We start from the raw sequence: 17849 nt of genomic DNA, 5'->3' as shown, positions 1-17849 counted from the left end.
GCATTAGACATGCATTTGTACTATATGCACAACAATGGAGGGCAGCTTAGAATAGTATCTTCTAAAATTTGAAATGCCTCATGGTTATGAGACAGTAATTATCTAGGATTAGACATGGTGTGAATGTGACCCTCCTGTAAAATTGCATGAAATACCAAATGGCCTGATGCAAGACTAATGGAGAGAGACTCTATTATTATGGTCTCCCTTGTGCTTATTACGAGAATAGATGTTTTAATCCATGATAATACAGCTGCTACAAAATATCTTTTACAATGAATCGTGTCGATCTCCTTGGTCACTGGAATACAGGACCATTAAAGATTCTTCAAAGTCCAGCACAGTCATTTGACAGCTTTTTTTTGCCCAGACACTCAATATATTCTGAGGTTTGTAAATCGTTCTGCTGCAGAGGGAAGAAAGAAATAACAGGTGTTCAAGGTTAGCAGTATTTTCAATGCCTGTACACTATAAAGATGGAGAGTTATATTTCGTTCAAGGGTCAGCCCGTCACAGAGAAACTGTTTTTCTTTGTGTCAGGGCATTGTTTTCTTCCCACCCCCCGTAACTGTAACAAGGGAGATGAAATTCAAAGGTACTTAAAATGGTTCTATTTCTGTCTCACACAGAAATCTAAGGTTTCTACCTTTGAGAAGATGTGGGCCTTTATGAGCAGTAAGCCTAGCACATCACTGGTGAAATCTATTGAAGATGGAATCCAGAGGGTGCTGAAGTCAGACTACGCACTGCTCATGGAGTCCACCACCATCGACTACATCACCAGGCGGAACTGTAACCTCACCCAGGTGGGAGGGATCATCGACAGCAAAGGCTATGGAATTGGCACTCCCCTGGGTAAGGCCTGAACCACCAGAAGTGATTACAATACACTTGTGTGGGACCGCCTACTAATAAGTTCAAGCACTCGTCAATAACAACAACACTTGGTGGTTAGAGTGTGTGTGGTTGTGTGAGTGGGCGGGCGGGTTATGATATTAATTTATCCTTATACATTTTCACCGCTTACTGTACTGTACTATACTGAAGTCTCTTGGGTCAATGTGGTGCAGATTTTAGATTTACTGTGAACTGTGATCAGTTGGTATGGTATATTAATTCAAATTGGCTTAGGGGGCTGACTGGCAGACCACGGCCACGTCACTCTGACTCAGACATAACCATAAACAAACCCGATACAACCATACAGTATATAGGCATATATGGAGAACCGGTTGTCTTGAGCCACTGATCCGACCGATATTCCCATATATGATCATGTGCGTTATATTGGACTGACCTTACTTCAAACTCGCACACATTGGCAAGGACTAGATGGATAACGCTGATCTGACCGATATAGAACCTCCAGAAAAACGCGGGCAAAAATCCTTGATTATGCGGCTTAAAATCCTTGATTATGCAGGCTAAAATCATTGATTTTGCAATGAAATATGCTGTTTTTTTGTGATTTTATGCGGTGAAATTGCGGGAAGTTGCAAAATATGTGGGATTTTATGGGATTTTATGCGGTGAAATACTGTATGCAGGATGTTGCGAAATATGTGCGACGACGATTGCCCTTTTTGAAAAAACCCCCAACAAAAACCCTGCATAATCTGTGCCATTTGGCTGATTATGAGGTAAATTATGCGATCGCATAAACACAGGGTCTAGGCAAATATGGATATCCAGTTGTCCAGAGCCACCAATATGCCAAAAGATAAAGCCATAATGACATCAGGGATCTCCATATATGGGCATAAAAGGCAACAGGCGGTTACAACGCGGTTATTGTGACAAAGGGACACACTATGACTCAGACATATTGGTCCGCCCAGAGCCTGGTCTGCCCAAGCGGATGTTCTGTCTTACCTCAGTGGTAATAATATTGTTCATTAATATTGGATTTGACTGTGTAATAAAGCTGACCTCGCATTGTTTGCAGGCTCCCCATATAGAGACAAAATCACCATCGCCATCCTCAGCATCCTGGAGGATGGGCGTCTGCACATGCTTAAGGAGAAGTGGTGGAGTGGGAGTAATTGTCTGGATGAGGAGCGACATGAGACAGGGCCCATGGGGATCCAGAATCTGGGTGGCATTTTCATAGTCCTGGCATCGGGCCTGGTACTCTCCGTGTTTGTGGCCATCGCCGAATTCGTCTACAAGCTGAGGAAGACGGCAGAACATGAGCAGGTAGCTGCGTGTGCTAATAAAAATGCGCAGTATTTAAAATATAGTTTTGATGCTCATATTATACCGTAGGAACTATTACGTTGTTTTTTAGTAAGACATGCTAATAACATTCCTTAGGGCTGGACCACACATGGACAAGCCAGCGATCCTTTTAAATAAAAGCAGTATTTATTAAGTATACTACAATGTATAAATACTCTGATACAAGTAAAAGTATAGTTACAGTACAGTAACAAACAGGCTACTGTAAAAGTACTAATTATACAGGATTACCCATTTAGTAATGCTTTAAAGCTTACATGTAGTACTACACTGTAGTGCATGTGTAGTGCACTACAGTAAGTGAATAAAATATTATTTTGACCAACCTGTATGGTAGAGTATGTTAACCGTCCTGCCGCCGGGCACGAGGAAAACGAGAACCTACTCTTTCTAACATTCCCCCGCCAAACGCAAATTTCTCGTGTTCGAATTGTTTAATCGCTTTTTGATCGGTTTCGATGGCTAGCTGATGTTGCTACCGCAAACAATACTCTGGGACACAAAACACACAATGGCCGCGGCCATTTTGAGGATGCGCGCGCATCCACTTCCATTCTAAGCCCTACATTCAAAGCCCTGTATCTCAGAAACGACATTGAGGGGCAGTTTCTGGCCCAGACAAGCGTTTTCAACGGCCTGTAGCAGACGCTGTGACTCGCGGTCGGCTTTATCCACCATCGACCGAAAGAACAACAACCGGTGAAGACACCACACACAGCAGTTTGTCACAGGAACATGCGATTACGGATATTTGGCTCTTCAAAGTAAGTGTTACGCGCGATAAAACCCTCGCAGTACGCGACCGAGGGATTCATTAATGCTAGCGGTAAATGGGTATACATTACAATAACTTAAAATAACTGCGGTGGTTGTATTTGGTCTCACTGCTCTTATATTGAGAAATGTTAAAATATATTTAGCTCAGTGGTAAACATTTCAGCACCTACTGGGTTTGTATCTCGGGTAGGACATGAGAGTTATAGTTACAAAATGCAGCTTTAACGTGTTCATCACTTTAGTATGTGTTAGTGGGTAGATTCACTAGAATAATAATACATCATAATATATCAGTTAATGCATGTTTTGTATTAATCATCTACATCCTACTGGTGGCCTGGAGGCCACATGCGGCCACCACCTTCACTTAATATTGGAATAATGATATATTATTGATTTCAGCTGTTATAATTCCAAACGCTTTAATTACTTTAGTCTATATCAGTAGCTTAATGACTTAAATGATTAGTATTACATTTGTATTGTCTTTTTCATGTCCAATGTACTGTGTAAAATTAAATAAAAAAAGATAGTTTTCAGGATTCCCATAAAAGAATAGCGACAAAAATAATTCAGGATTCCAATTAAAATATAGCAAAAATAGCAGCTCAAAATGAGCTTGTAGATTGGCTATTTTTGCTACTACTTTTGTGTGACATAGAAGTAAGCTGTCAAATAATTGTGGTGGAGTACAATGTACGGTATTTGCCTCTGTGGGGTAGAAGTTCAATTCAATTTTATTAAAGTGTCAAAACAAGATGTCTCAAGACACTATACATGATTACATAGACCGAACAGAGACCCAACATTGTCCCACCCTGAGCAATACATTTACTGGAAGAACCGTCAGGCAGACCCAGGCTCTCTAGGGCCTATATCTAAACACCGCAGCGGTTGCGGCAACACCCGCCCTATAGCACTGTTTAATGTAATTTATTTGTGCGTGTTATAAGTATTTTCTGTTGTATGACTGATGACAAAGCCAACAGTAGGCTATGTATATCCATAACATAAGAAAGCAGCACGCTAGCAGACAATACACTAGATACGCCGGCTACTTTCTAATGATTTGATAATTCACACGACAGATGTATGCATATGACGGTATGTCTTTCTCGCCCCCCTAGTGGCGAGAAATAAAACTTCTGGGAACTCTGATTAATGACGGTATAGAGTTTCATGTGACGAGTTTAAACTAGTGCATTTAAGAAGAAGTTGATCAGTTAATATGATTGTGAAAATAATAATAATAAAATGATTGAAAGAAAGAACTAGTGTATTGTCTGCTAGCGTGCTGCTTGCTTATGTTATGGATATACATATATAGGCTACTGTATATACTGTTGACTTTTACAACTTTGTCATCAGTAATTCAACAAAAAATACTTATAACACGCACACAAAAATTGCATTAAACAGTGCTGCAGGGTGGGTTTTTGCGCAACCTGGCATTGGAATATAGGCGGCTCTAAGGTAGTCGGCCATCTGGGGGGGTGGAGAGAGAGAGAGAAAGGAGAGAGAGAGAGAGAGAAGCACATACAAGTAGTAGCAAAAACAATAATAATATAATAGTGTAAGATAGTATAATAATACAGTATAGTATAGCAATAATATTAGATACCGTAGTATAAGTATGTTAAGATACAGTAGTCTATAGATTAGTTGTATAGTATGATATAGCAATGCTGCATCGAGAGGCCCGGTCTGCAATCACACAATTAATCTGCAGCTGGGGGTCTGTAATGACAGTCCATGGAAGTAAAAAGTATAAAAACATGTAATAATATAAATTAAAAGTGCCCCAAATTTTTACTTTCAGTACTAGAGTAAATCTACCACTTCCACCACTGTGTTAATTGAATTACCCTTAAACCAGGATTAGCTTTTAGCTATGGAGTTGCTAACCACACTGATTTAGTTGTAACACTTCCACGCAGCCTCACACAGTTTGTGGCTTTCAGTTCAAACATGTAAAAGGATTTGCATGCCTTTGGCAAAATCCCTAGGAGTACTTGGCTATAAGAACACAACATTTACTTATTTTAACGCACATAATTGCAAATTGGAGCATAAAGACTTAATCCGTTATTAGTCATCAGATGTCAGAGTTACTGTTACAAACCACCATTTTGAGCTATTCAGCTTAGCAGGCTGTTATGAGCGTGCCATGCACATTGGGTTGTGGGGGAGAGTAGCTCACTCTGTCAGACTAGTGCAGCAACAGCGAGCCATGCGTGGGCTGCATGCGGTGTGACTTGACATTGCTGACAGCCATGGATACACGCCGACATAGAAACACACGCGCACACACACACACACACACACACACACACACACACACACACACACACACACACACACACACACACACACACTGAACTGTGGCGTTCTAATTTGTTTTGGACTGTCGACACTCTTCTGCTTGCCAGACCAATTTAAAACTAAGGCATTTACCCCCCCTTTCCCGTTCCCCACTGTCTTTTTCTTTGCCTGGCTTCCCCCCTCCCCTCAACCCCCACTTATCGCCCAGAGGTCTTTGTGCAGTGCCATGGTGGACGAGATCAGACTGTCGTTCACCTGCGAGAGGCGGGTGAGGCACAAGCCCAAGCCGCCGCCAGGCGCAGTGACGACGGATGCAGTGATCAACATGCACACCTACAACGACCGACGACTCCCGGGCAAGGACAACATGAGCTGCAGCACTGGGATGACCCCCGTGTTCCCCTGACAACAGTGTGTGCCCCCCAGGGAAAGGGCCTCCTGAGTCACGTGCAGGCGGTGTTGCCGGAGACCAGAGACAATGGCATAGATGGGATCACCAGGTTCACCCTGAACCACGACATGGGAACTCTGACGAAACACGGGCATATCAAAATGACAGCATCAGCAACACAGGTATGACATCATCAGCCATGTAATCCAAACCACAGCTGGGGGTGGGGGCTTTGGGGAGATGGGTGGGCTGGGGAGGGACTGAGGGGTACTGGAAGATCGGTCTCATTTGTGAAAAAGGAGCCAATATTCCCAAATAGTCCGTTTTCAAGTCTGATGTTTACGTGCGCAACACAAAAACCCAAGGGACAGCAGACTCAAGGAATCCTCAATCAATGACAAAGACACTGGAATTTTATTGGGAAACATGGACAAAAATAAGATAAAGGCTTTGTCAAGCATGGCAATAAATGACAGATTGACAAGGAGGACAAGAAGAAGCAGTTTTCATTGGATATCAGTTTTGTCACACAGCACATCCAGTTCTTACCACATACCCTTTTCTATTGATTTACGCAAATGCCCAAATGGCCTTTGGCAGAAGAAAATAATGTTGCCTCAAATGTTGTCCAGATTCAAATGGTACAGAAGGGAGTTTCTGCAGATTGCATGGCTTGGGCTATGGGACACCTATGATATCCTGTAAGAATCTTTACACAGTGCTTGCAGTATTGACATTGGTGGCTCATAGGAAAAACCTTATTGAGCAAGGTGAATAGTGGTTTGCAGAAGAAATCTGATTTAATTTACTGTTGCAAACACAAGGGTTTGAAGGGGAACTAAGCAAAACTAAGGTTTGGACATTTGTGTACTATATGTTTCCATGTGTCCTACCATCTTATTATTGTTTTAGCATTTTGGATTATGAGTTTCTTACCTGATTACATATAAATCCAATTAATATAAATAGCCAAAGATTTGCTCATTTAATAGAACTACAGCGTGGGCCAAGATTGGTCATGAATTGTTTTAGATAGAGCGTTAATAGAGTGGGAGGACGCATATTGTACTCGGTGCAAAGTAAATTGTCTAGTGGTTTTAAATGGACCATTAAAGGTAAAGGATCTCACTACACTTTTTCCAATCATGCAGGGTAATATCTAGCGTAAATTGTAATTGGCACTGAGTCATAACATTGTATTTGCATTTTTTCAATCAACCACCACTCCACGTATCGTAATACTGTTGTGCAGAAATGCAAAAATACTGTAACACAAATCTAATTGATGAATTTCCTTGTTCCATTCTTTGTTTGGAACACGACAACTGTCAACTTGACAAATGCGTAATCATGAATAATAATAATAATAAATACATAACCTCATTTAAAAGCTTTTTGAAAGGGCTTCATGGGTACATTTCGCAAATAGCATGTTGTCCTATTAGTACATGCCCATTTTGTCGTAATTTAGTAGAAGGCACTAGACCAGGTTGTTTTCAGACTGAAAGTAATTATTTAGTTTGAAGGCCCACAATAAAACTAAGGTAATTTTTGTCAATCATCATCACCAGGGTCAACTCATATTGTTTTCCCATGTATGTCTTAGTTTAGTGGTGAATTGTGAGGCACAGAGACAAAGGGCAAGAGACTGTGACCTTATGACTAAAGTGCCAATCTTAGGCTTGATTTATACTTAGTTGCCCGTGTGTGTCACGCACAGAAAACAGCTGATCTTCAAGCCCACAATACATTGCGCTGCTGCTGCTGCAATGCGTTGTGAGCGTGTAGATCTGCCAATTTCGACACACAACTAATTATAAATGAGGCTTAACATGTCCCCATTGAACTACATGTTGGTGTTAGTCCATGTGCGGCTACAGCGCCAGTGAATGTCCCTACTATTTAAACAGTTCAGTTACTATATATTTTTTTTTATATCTATCTACCAGCGATAGATATACAATATAGATACTGTAACATCCATGTTCACACAGCCATCTGCTTTGCTGGGGGACCTGATGAGCGTATTGCTATGGATACAATTCGCTTCATGCCATGCAGAGCATTGAACAAAATGCATCATGGAGGCCCCAGTGGATTGATAACTTCCACTTCCCGTGTTTGATGCGGAAGCACAGCGTTGCTGTGAATGGAAATATCTATTCTACACTTTCTACATTTATATGGTCACTCCATTTACTAAAACTGATCTAAATGTTTCTGGTGCCATACTTGTTCATGGCTGATACTGAACTGGATGATGAACATTGAAAATGTGGCCAATGAATTTGGCTTAAAGAAGAGACTTTGGACTTGAGACATTGTATTTTAGCTATGAGTAGCAAGTGACACCCCTTTTTTCCTCTTTTTTATTTTACAGTTGGGTGCCACCGATATTGTCCCTTATCATTTGACCCATTTAGGCCTGACCTCAAAATTAAAAAAAATCCTTCTAAATCCTCCAGTTTTCTGAAATAAATATTCTCACGATTTTTCAAAAATAGCAGACCTACAAGCTTGTAGCGCGCCAATCGGTGGCGTGCTATGAGCTTGTAGATCTGCTATTTTTCAATAGCTAAATTATAACATAATGTTTAAAACACCAAAAGGGGTTCCCGCCCAAAATGGGTTAACTGTGCTTTTGCGCAGATCACGCAAACCTCAGCAAAAAGAAAAGGACAATATCGATGGCCTCCAACTGTATGTTCATAACTTGCATTGAGATATTGAGCCAATCAACTCTTGACTCGTGCCCATGATAAAAGATACTGGGCTCAATAGACATGAGACCAACATTTGCATTTCTTTGTGTCTTCATGCTGACTTTAACGCCTATTACCTGTAAGTGTATATCTTCAACAAATAGCTGTAGGAAGACACTGGGAAATCTGTATAAGCTGCCACGGTCTGGGTGATGAATGGACAGCAAAAACCTCTGTGAGGTTTACACTGTTAATATGTCAAGGCAAATATCTGAGGTTCCAATTGAACAATATCAGTAACCTATGGTCAAAGGAACCTTCAATCTGTAGGATTTACCATTGGTTTGGTAGAGAGTCATTGTATAAATGTTTATCAATTCCCTTCTGCAAAGTAGAGTATGTAGATAAAAATGAGCAGGAGGAATAAAACATGTATTTTGCTAAATTTATACTGTTAAATGCATACATTTTGTTCACATTCAAATATGGTATTGATGCTATTTATTTGGTTACAGAAGTCACTTTGAACTTAATTTACCTGAAGTTCCACACACCCCTTGTTTATTTATTGAATAGCAATGGATTATATGATAGTATATTGAAATGTGATCACCATGAAGGGGAATATATATGTAAATCTTCTTTTATCTCACCTAATATATTTCTATGAGGTGACTATGACATTGTAATCTTGAGCTCCCCCAGACTTTAGATGAAACTCCCCTATAGAGTAGGGTTTATTTGATATAGCTGAATCTTTCCTTCTCTTGAAACCCCACTAGCCTGGCCTGAAGTATGACAGAGCCTTGACAAACTCTTATAGGCCTATTGTATTTTTGTTTACCCTTGCGCTTAGCTTTCGATGCAGGTTGGTTCAAAGACATTCATTCCATGTCTGTAATGTGTGAAAATAATTGACAGTCGATAAATGATTAGAAATAACAACAGGGTTTTGGATTTGGCTGATTCAATCAGTTTGGTTACTGGATATATACATCTTTTTATATATAAATATATATATATATAAAAAAAATAATGAAAATAATGTGAATACTGTCATTTTACACAAAACTGTATGAAATGTGAGAGAAAAGTCATGCAAAATGTAAGCTACAGTACATAACCTGTGTTCCTTTAGCAGTGTGTGGTATGAGTTTCGGTTTTTCATTCAGTCACAGCGATATGCCTTTTTATGTATAACTTTCTTTTGTGTTGCACAGCTTCTTTCATTTGGCAGAAAACCTCTCAAACAATACACATGAATATGTTGGTGCCAACCAGGGTTTTCTTTGTGGACATGCAGAATTTCTATGAATATAGTTTTTGTAACGTTTTGTAAAAAATAAAAAATAACAATTTGTTTTCCTAGTAACTGTATGTGTTAAGCGAAGAACAGTAGAATTACCAACACTCAAGAGAAACATGGGGAAATTCAAAAATACTATAGAGAAGCTATTGGATTATTTTCTTTTTAACACACTGTGAATAATTCAATTGTACAGTTTGCTGTATGGGTTATATGAAGTTTTAAATAAAAAACAATACAAACTATATTTTTTGTTGGGCTGCTGATTGATTCCAGTTCACAAGGAAATAATTATATGAATCTCGATCGAATAATACTGTATAGTTAAAGAAGTTCATGAGAAAACTGGTTAAACACTTGCCAATTGTTGACTAATTGTATGTTGTCAATCGTTACTAAAAACACATTAGGCATATATGCTCACCAGGTGTGATGGGGCACTATTTCATGCAAAAAAATTACCAGTAATCCATCTCATGTTATAACTCATGGGTGTTAATTTGAAGCTCATGCTTGCTAAATGTGTGGATCTTAAATTGCAATCATACAGGTTAATATGGATCATAGTTTTCTTTTGGGTTTGAATGGCAGAATCACCATCAACAGGCATAACACATGGTTCTGTGAGGCCGTGTGGGATATTTTATTTGATTCAGCATCAGTCCAATCAGGATGTTTATAAGGGTTGAGTGTGATTTGTTTGAACAGTGTGTGTCTGTATAATTATGTATACAATACATTTTCTATTTTGGGGTATTTGTCATGGAACCAGCAGCTAATTCAGAGGGGAGTTACCAACAGGGAGGTTTACACTTATGTATGTGGGCATTGGGAGAAGGTGTGAAACATATCAACATACCAGCATCAGAAGGGGGTACATATCTTTGGTCTGACGTCCTAACAGTCCGACACGCAATAGTCCGACACCCGGGCCTACCCCAAACCCTAACGTAACCCTAATCCACAGGTGAGTCTTAACCGGCCACAATATTCCTATTCCTACCTACCTACCTACCTACAGGATCTCCTCACTGGTCAACAAGCTAAGCTAATGGAAAAGTCAAAGGATAATAGCGAAAGTCACACTACACCACAGCCTCTCACTTGAGCTGAACTTTGACATCCGGAAACACACGCATGTACTTCTAATCTATTCTACACTATGTCACCTAATGTAAAAACCATAAAACATTCCCATGCAGTATATTTGTTGTGATTCATATTGTGTTACTTAACTCAACTATCTCAAATTAAGTAGAATATATCATTTTCTAAGAGAGCGAGTTGTAGAAACATATCAACATACCAGCATCAGAAGGGGGTGCATATCTTTGGTCTGACGTCCTAACAGTCCGACACGCAATAGTCCGACACCCTACCCCAAACCATAACGTAACCCTAATCCACAGGTGAGTCTTAACCGGCCACAAGATTCCTATTCCTATACCTACCTACAGGATCTCCTCACTGGTCAACAAAAACACCTTGAAGACCCTTAACAGGAGCCCTCGTACAAGGTTTCTATGCACCTCTTGGTACCACAGCACCTCAAAGGCCCTTAAAACAAGGCTCCAGACTTCCCAAAACAAACTGGCTACTACTTGGCCTCACTCCCCGAACCCACCTCACCCCTGCCCATTTTGACAGGCTGGAATGACTTAGGGTTGACGACAGAGTACAGCATCTTGCAATGGGTCTGGTCCACAAGATTCGCTACACCACCAAGATACCCATGTACCTGTCTAAATACTTCCTGAATGTCAACGAAGTTCACACCCACAACACCAGAGGGAGTTCAAGAAACTATGTGCAACCCAGATTCGGCACAAACAAGGGACTAAATTCATTTCGCTCCTATGCCAAAATGTGGAACGCCCTACCAACAGCCATTGAGCCATGCGAATCCCTTGACTCCTTCAAAACCTCTCTCAAAGCGCACCTACGGATGGCTGCAATTCGAAACTGCCCCCCGTAAAATCCGGATCCCCCCCACCCCCTTCCCCCCCTAATTACTGTATATGTGTTTCTTTTCCCTTTTTACCTCCTTACATGATTTCCTGTTTTTCTATATAGAAGTGTATATTTGTACGTCTCTAAATGTTCTGATTAATTAAAAAAGGTGGACCCTGTTGTAAACAAGTCTTTATCTTTAAGCTTTATCAGTGTGTCATCCACAGTAACAGTCTTTGTATTGAGTTGTGCTTTAATGTGAAATGTACCCATTCTGCAAACTGTTAATAAATACTTCAATCAATCAATCAATCAATCAATCAATCAATCAATCAATCAATCACGTATGTGTCTTAACTGGCCACACATGTCGGAGCCACGGGTGAGTCTTAACCGGCCCCGTATGTGTCTTAACCGGCCACACATGACAGAGCCACGGGTGAGTCTTAAACGGCCACGTACGTATGTTGGGCTATTGGAACATTGGACTAACGTGTGCCCGTACGCAGTATTAGCAGCTAAGCTAATGGAAAAGGCAAAGGATAATAGCGAAAGTCACACTACACCACAACCTCTCACTTGAGCTGAACTTTGACATCCGGAAACACACGCATGTACTTCCAATCTATTCTACACTATGTCACCTAATGTAAAAACCATCAAAAATGTCATGCTACACTATATCGTCCAATGTAAAAACCATAAAAAATTCCCATGCTACAGTATATTTTTTGTGATTCATATTGTATTACTTAACTCAACTGTGTCAAATTAAGTAGAATATATCATTTTCTAAGAGAGCGAGTTGTAAAAAAGAAAAGACCTGGCCTTTTCAAACTGACACAGCATGCATTCCTTACTAAATAACCAGAGAACCAATATTGCCTCCTGTCCTGACTCTACAACAACACCATAACACAATGTAGAATCACCATCAATAGGCTTAACACATTACATGGGTCACATTTGCATACATATAACTTCAGTCAAAACAAATCAGCATCCCATTCAGTAGTACAGTACAAAATAATGTTAAACTATTAATGAGATTCACTCAGCTTTAGTTAAAATAATTGTTGTGATGTGTTCAAGATGTGATAATTATTATTTATTATTTAGTTATCTAATTAAATAGAGTTTGACATTGTCCCTGTGTTGGGTTTTAATGAGGTCTATTACCTGTTAGACTTGGAACGAATACTGTACTGTTATTGTTGGACATTGTTCATTCAGTTTCAGAAAACTGCACACACAAGTACACTAGCTTGTTCTATTTTCATAGTCATAGTCATTAACATTAATACATCATTAGTGATTACTCTTGCTAAAGTCATCCAAAATCCAACACTCTGCTCATTAATGGAGGAAATGAATTGCCATCTGGCATACAAATTCATCAGTGGGTGGAATGTCTTTTGGACATCATGTAGCCTATATTACCTGTGCTTGTACGTTGTGAATTGAGTAGGGATGTTAAAATAAATAAGAAAGAAACAACAAGGTTGTAGGTTACAAAAATCCTTTATTTAATCTGCTTTTTGCAAGATGTCCAAGCCAAGCAGGTGTGCGTGCGTGCGTGCGTGCGTGCGTGCGTGCGTGCGTGCATGGGTGTGCGTGTGTGTGACTGAGTGCGTGTATGAGCAGCTTGCATGGGCACATGCATATGTGCTTGTTTCCGTGCACATACACTTGCGTACGCATGCGTGCGCATGTGTGTGCGTGTTATTACTCTGTAGTGAGTGGCTAGCTAATGCATGACACACCTTTGCCCTCTGCAGAGAACCTTGTAACAGACTCATCTGCAGTAGCTCCATGTGAAACTATGTGAGTGGTCACAGAGACACTCATTTTGTCTGTTTCTTGGGCATTACCTGGCTATGGGCATTACTCACCGTCAGCCACAGGAAAGGGAGGGAGTTGATAGACCCTTCCGTTTATCACGGTTATAATAAGGAGCGCTCTGCCAGGATTGATGTTTGATGTGAGGCAAAAAACAAAAACAAGCTATGACGTGCTATACAGTATGGCTACTAAACTCCACATCTCTCATAAGAAACAATCAGTTAGTACAACCACTTAAACAATTTCCTCAACCACCGGAGTCCCCCAGGGGTCTAAACTAGGTCAACTTCTTTTTACAGTTAAATTGGTTAAAAAACAAGGAACAACTGTGTTTGCATGTGTGTTCACACATGCTTTTGCGCATGCGTCTGTGATCTGTATGCAAGCACAGGAGCACAGCGATCAGTGCATTTTTGCGGAGGAATGTGTGCCACGCCGTGTGAGCCAGCCAACAGACTGCGACAGAGAGAGATTAACCTTGCTGCCGTTGAGATGCCAGACGCGCGTGTTAAAAAAAGCAGGGGGGGAACCCCGGGCCATGGCGCTGAGGAGCAGCAGGCGCATAATGAGCGATGGGCAGGGGCCGGGCTCCTAATGGGAAGATTTATTATCTCTCACTATCAATTAATCCCTTCGGACAGGCTGGGGCCAGCAAGAGCGCATCAGGAGTATGTAAAATAGAGAGAGAGAGGGACAGAGAGAGAGAGAGAGATAGAGAGAGAGAGAGAGAGAGAGATTGGAGCAAAATGGAGGGGAAAAAGGGGCAGGGGTGAGAATATAGTGAGGCCAAGGAGAGTGAGGGAATGGAGACATTATAGACTATATACACAGTGAAATCATGAGTGTTGATTTAACTCTTATGAACACTTAAAGGTCCATTTGTTAAATTGTTAACACTCAGGATTTGACTGTGTATGCACTCAGAATTGAGAGGACTAGGCCTACTGCGAAAGAGGACAGCTGCAGAGAAGAGAATGAGGGGTTAAAATAAATAATGTGAAAGTGAAGAAGGTGAAATGATAAATAATAAGGACTGGGACAAAAGATAAAAGAAGACAATGCATGAAATAGAAATTGGGGGGGAAGAACAAAATAAAATGGTGAAAGCGCTGCAGATAAAGCGAAACCGAGATTTCTCTGGTAGGGGTGGGGCGGGTGTTGGGGGTTATCAGACAAGGAGAAATGCAACAACAATACAACACAAGTTGCAGCATGTGGGTAATGCAATTATAGCTGAGCCACGAGTTTGAAACTTGTTGGAGTGATGGCACAGTGATTTGGTAAACATTATCTGTACTGTAAGTAGGCCAAGGCGATGTAATTATGAAGAAAGTCTTCACACTGACTGCTTGGACGTTCAACTAGCCATTTGATGCATTTTAATGATGCCTGTATATGTGTGTGTGTGTGTGTGTGTGTGTGTGTGTGTGTGTGTGTGTGTATGTGTGTGTGTGTGTGTGTGTGTGTGCGTGCGTGCGTGCGTGCGTGCGTGCGTGCGTGCGTGCGTGCGTGCGCGCGTGCGTGTGTTTGTGCGTGTGTTTGTGTGCGCGATGGCCAATTTTTGTAAAAGTCATTTTTGAGGGGCGCCTATATACAGCTTTTGTCCCCACACGTCTCATATCTGGGTCAGGAAGTGATTGGTCAACACTGACACTCACCCAACATCGCTGGCGTGCCCTTGAGCAAGGCACTGAACTGCTCCAGTGGAGCTGCTTAGTGGCAGTATAAGACTGAGGTTGTACTGGTCAGCTCCCAGGTTATAATGTCTGTCTGTGTTTCTATGTGCAGGGCGTTGAAAATGAGCACTTGTGCTCAGCTGCTACCCTGGGGTAAATTAAAAATAAATAAAAAAAGAAAAACAAATTGCCATTGACAATGAAAGGAGAAATTAGGTGATATGTCTGTCAAATATATTAGGATTCCTTCAGATTGGGCCTGTTGAATGGACTCAGGACTCTTGAATCAGTCAAAAGGGAGACATCGAAGAGGAAGGATGGGTGGGGAAGATCAACATATGGAATGTCAGAACAGGTCAGCTCCATATATGGAGATCTAAGGGTTTGAGGTTTGAGGTCAGATGTAGAGTTGCTGGCCAGCTCTGCAGATCTAGGTGATGATCCAGTCTTCTCCATTTATGGCTATCCAGGGTTTTTCTGAGGTCAGTATCGTGATCTTCAAATATGGAGATGGCCATATGGAGCGTCGACCATATGGTATATGGTAGCATGACCTGACGGACGGACGGACAGGTTTTGCAGGTTTTCATAGTAATCTGCGACCATACGGTCGCAATTACTCCTACAAATTTTGTCCAACCATCACACAAATCGTACACATTGTCTCTATAGTCAAGTGATCAAGACGGATCGGTCCGATTTTTCCTATTTCATCCTGATTGGTGAATTCCGAACATTGCTGGCCTACAATAACCTACCTAGCCTGCTCCAGCCAGTGTGATTTCTCTTCTAGAGGGGCGAGTGCCGGTGGATCCTATTGGTTCACCGATCTGAGTGCACACCCCCTACCACTCCTCCCTTCCCCTCAGTACATTTTGAGCTTTGCCCCTCTCCACTGTTATTGGTTAGCGAAATACAAGTTGACTCCGACTTATGCCAGATTTTTATGCCAGGGTTTCCCCAGGCTTTTCTTTTTGAGCCGAATGCGAATGAAAATAAAAGCCTGGTTACCAAGGCTTTAACCTACGTGACCTGGCAGAGACCTATGCTCTGAACTTTTTCATTGTTTATTGGGCATTTTTGGGCACCAAAAATAGCAGATCTACATCTACTAGCTCACAACGTGTTGCAGCGACACAATGCGCAACCAAGTATAAATCAGGCAGTAGGGGCATGAAATACACAGCCTAACGTTGTTGACTCGTTGCTCTCAAGCATTTCTCCCTCAGTGGAGGCTACTTCCTCCGCTCTGTTGCTCATGCGTGCCACTGGCAGTGTTCTGCTGTTCTCACTCTGATGGCACATGTCCAGAGCAGCCCTCTACTTGATGACCTTGACGCGGCTGTCAGCGGGTGATGTTCTGCTTGACTCTCCAGGGTGGTGTGCCAGAGCCCAGAGGCCATGCATCATCGACCCATTTGCGGGTGAGCGGATGCCCGACCCGTGACGTTGCCCATCTCTACGGGCCCGTGGGGTGAGAGACCCATCTGAGCAGAAGCAGCACCAGAGGATTGGTTTGATACGATGGGCCGGTTTGTGCGCTGAACCGCGGATGTGCACTGAACCTATAGGCCGTGGCCTTTATCCAAGGAAACCAAGCTACCCTTCAGTAATACCAATATATACGCCTTGAATGATGCAGCTAAAACAAGACTGCTTCTAAAAATATTTGTTGGTAGTTGGTACCCCTTCCATGCTAATGACATTAACTCTTGTGTCCCTTTGTTAGCATGCCATTACAGGTGACCATAAAATAAATAATAATCAAACATTTCCAAACAAATGTTTACATCTTTTAACAATAAATTGTCAATGTTTTTTGTTTGTTTTGTTTTTTCTAAGTTTCTTGAAAATATAGCAGATCTATAGGGTACACAAGCTCACATGTTCGTCGCTATATGCGTTGTGAGCTGCAGTGGCTCAGGCGTAGAGTGGCCGGTAGAACGGCTGGATGGGAAAACCGTGAGGTTCCCAATTCGATCCCGGGCTCCCCCAGTTAGTGTCGAAGTGTCCTTGAGCAAGACACTAATTGCTCCCTATGCATCGGTGTATGAATGTGTGTGTGAATGGGTGAATGTAGTGCACAATCTATGTAAAGCACTTTGGATAAAAGCGCTATAAATGCACCATTTACAAAACAAAGAGTATCACTTGGGGCTTGGATAAAAAAAAGGATAAAACATTGCCAAACATTAGTTAATGCACTTTGAAGTGATACAACAAAAGAGCAATCGTTTTATTTGAGAATTCTGAGGACTGTCAGATGGCGAATTTAACAAACTAGTACTCTGACGTGCCTTTTAATCTATAATTTCACTGCTTACTTATTTCACATTTTGTAAGCATGGTGCCAGAGATGGAATATGTAGCTAATAGAAGGTGGCTAAAACTGGCCAGCCCAATAACATTAGTAACGGTGAATAATTAATGAGTGTGTAATTACAGTACACCATGGTGCTCCAATGAAGAGGTCCCACTGAGGGACCACTCATGAATATTCCACCGGACCTAATGAGCTTGGCACTACATGCATCGCTCCCTCACAGGGAGTCACCATATGGCAGGATGTTGGAATGAGAGAAATCTATTGTTTATTCCAGACCCATCTCTTTCATTGCAAATCACTGACACTGCGCAGTATCAGA

General features: G+C 41.4%; 1 protein-coding gene across 1 annotated transcript in view; it reads left to right on the top strand.

The window, feature by feature from the left end:
- Nucleotides 1-5743, top strand: part of grik3 (glutamate ionotropic receptor kainate type subunit 3) — a gene marked incomplete at both ends in the record, with an annotated part of 119931 nt that extends 114188 nt beyond the window's left edge. Inside the window, 3 exons of the mRNA XM_079502968.1 lie at nt 630-855; nt 1946-2196; nt 5546-5743. Coding sequence (XP_079359094.1) covers nt 630-855; nt 1946-2196; nt 5546-5743 — 675 coding nt within the window. The remainder of the gene's footprint in view (nt 1-629; nt 856-1945; nt 2197-5545) is intronic.
- Between the last annotated feature and the right edge of the window lie 12106 nt (nt 5744-17849).

The sequence above is a fragment of the Electrona antarctica genome (assembly GCF_951216825.1).
Source record: "Electrona antarctica genome assembly, chromosome: 6".
NCBI classification, from domain to species: domain Eukaryota; kingdom Metazoa; phylum Chordata; class Actinopteri; order Myctophiformes; family Myctophidae; genus Electrona; species Electrona antarctica.
This window is presented reverse-complemented; position numbering and strand designations above follow the sequence as displayed.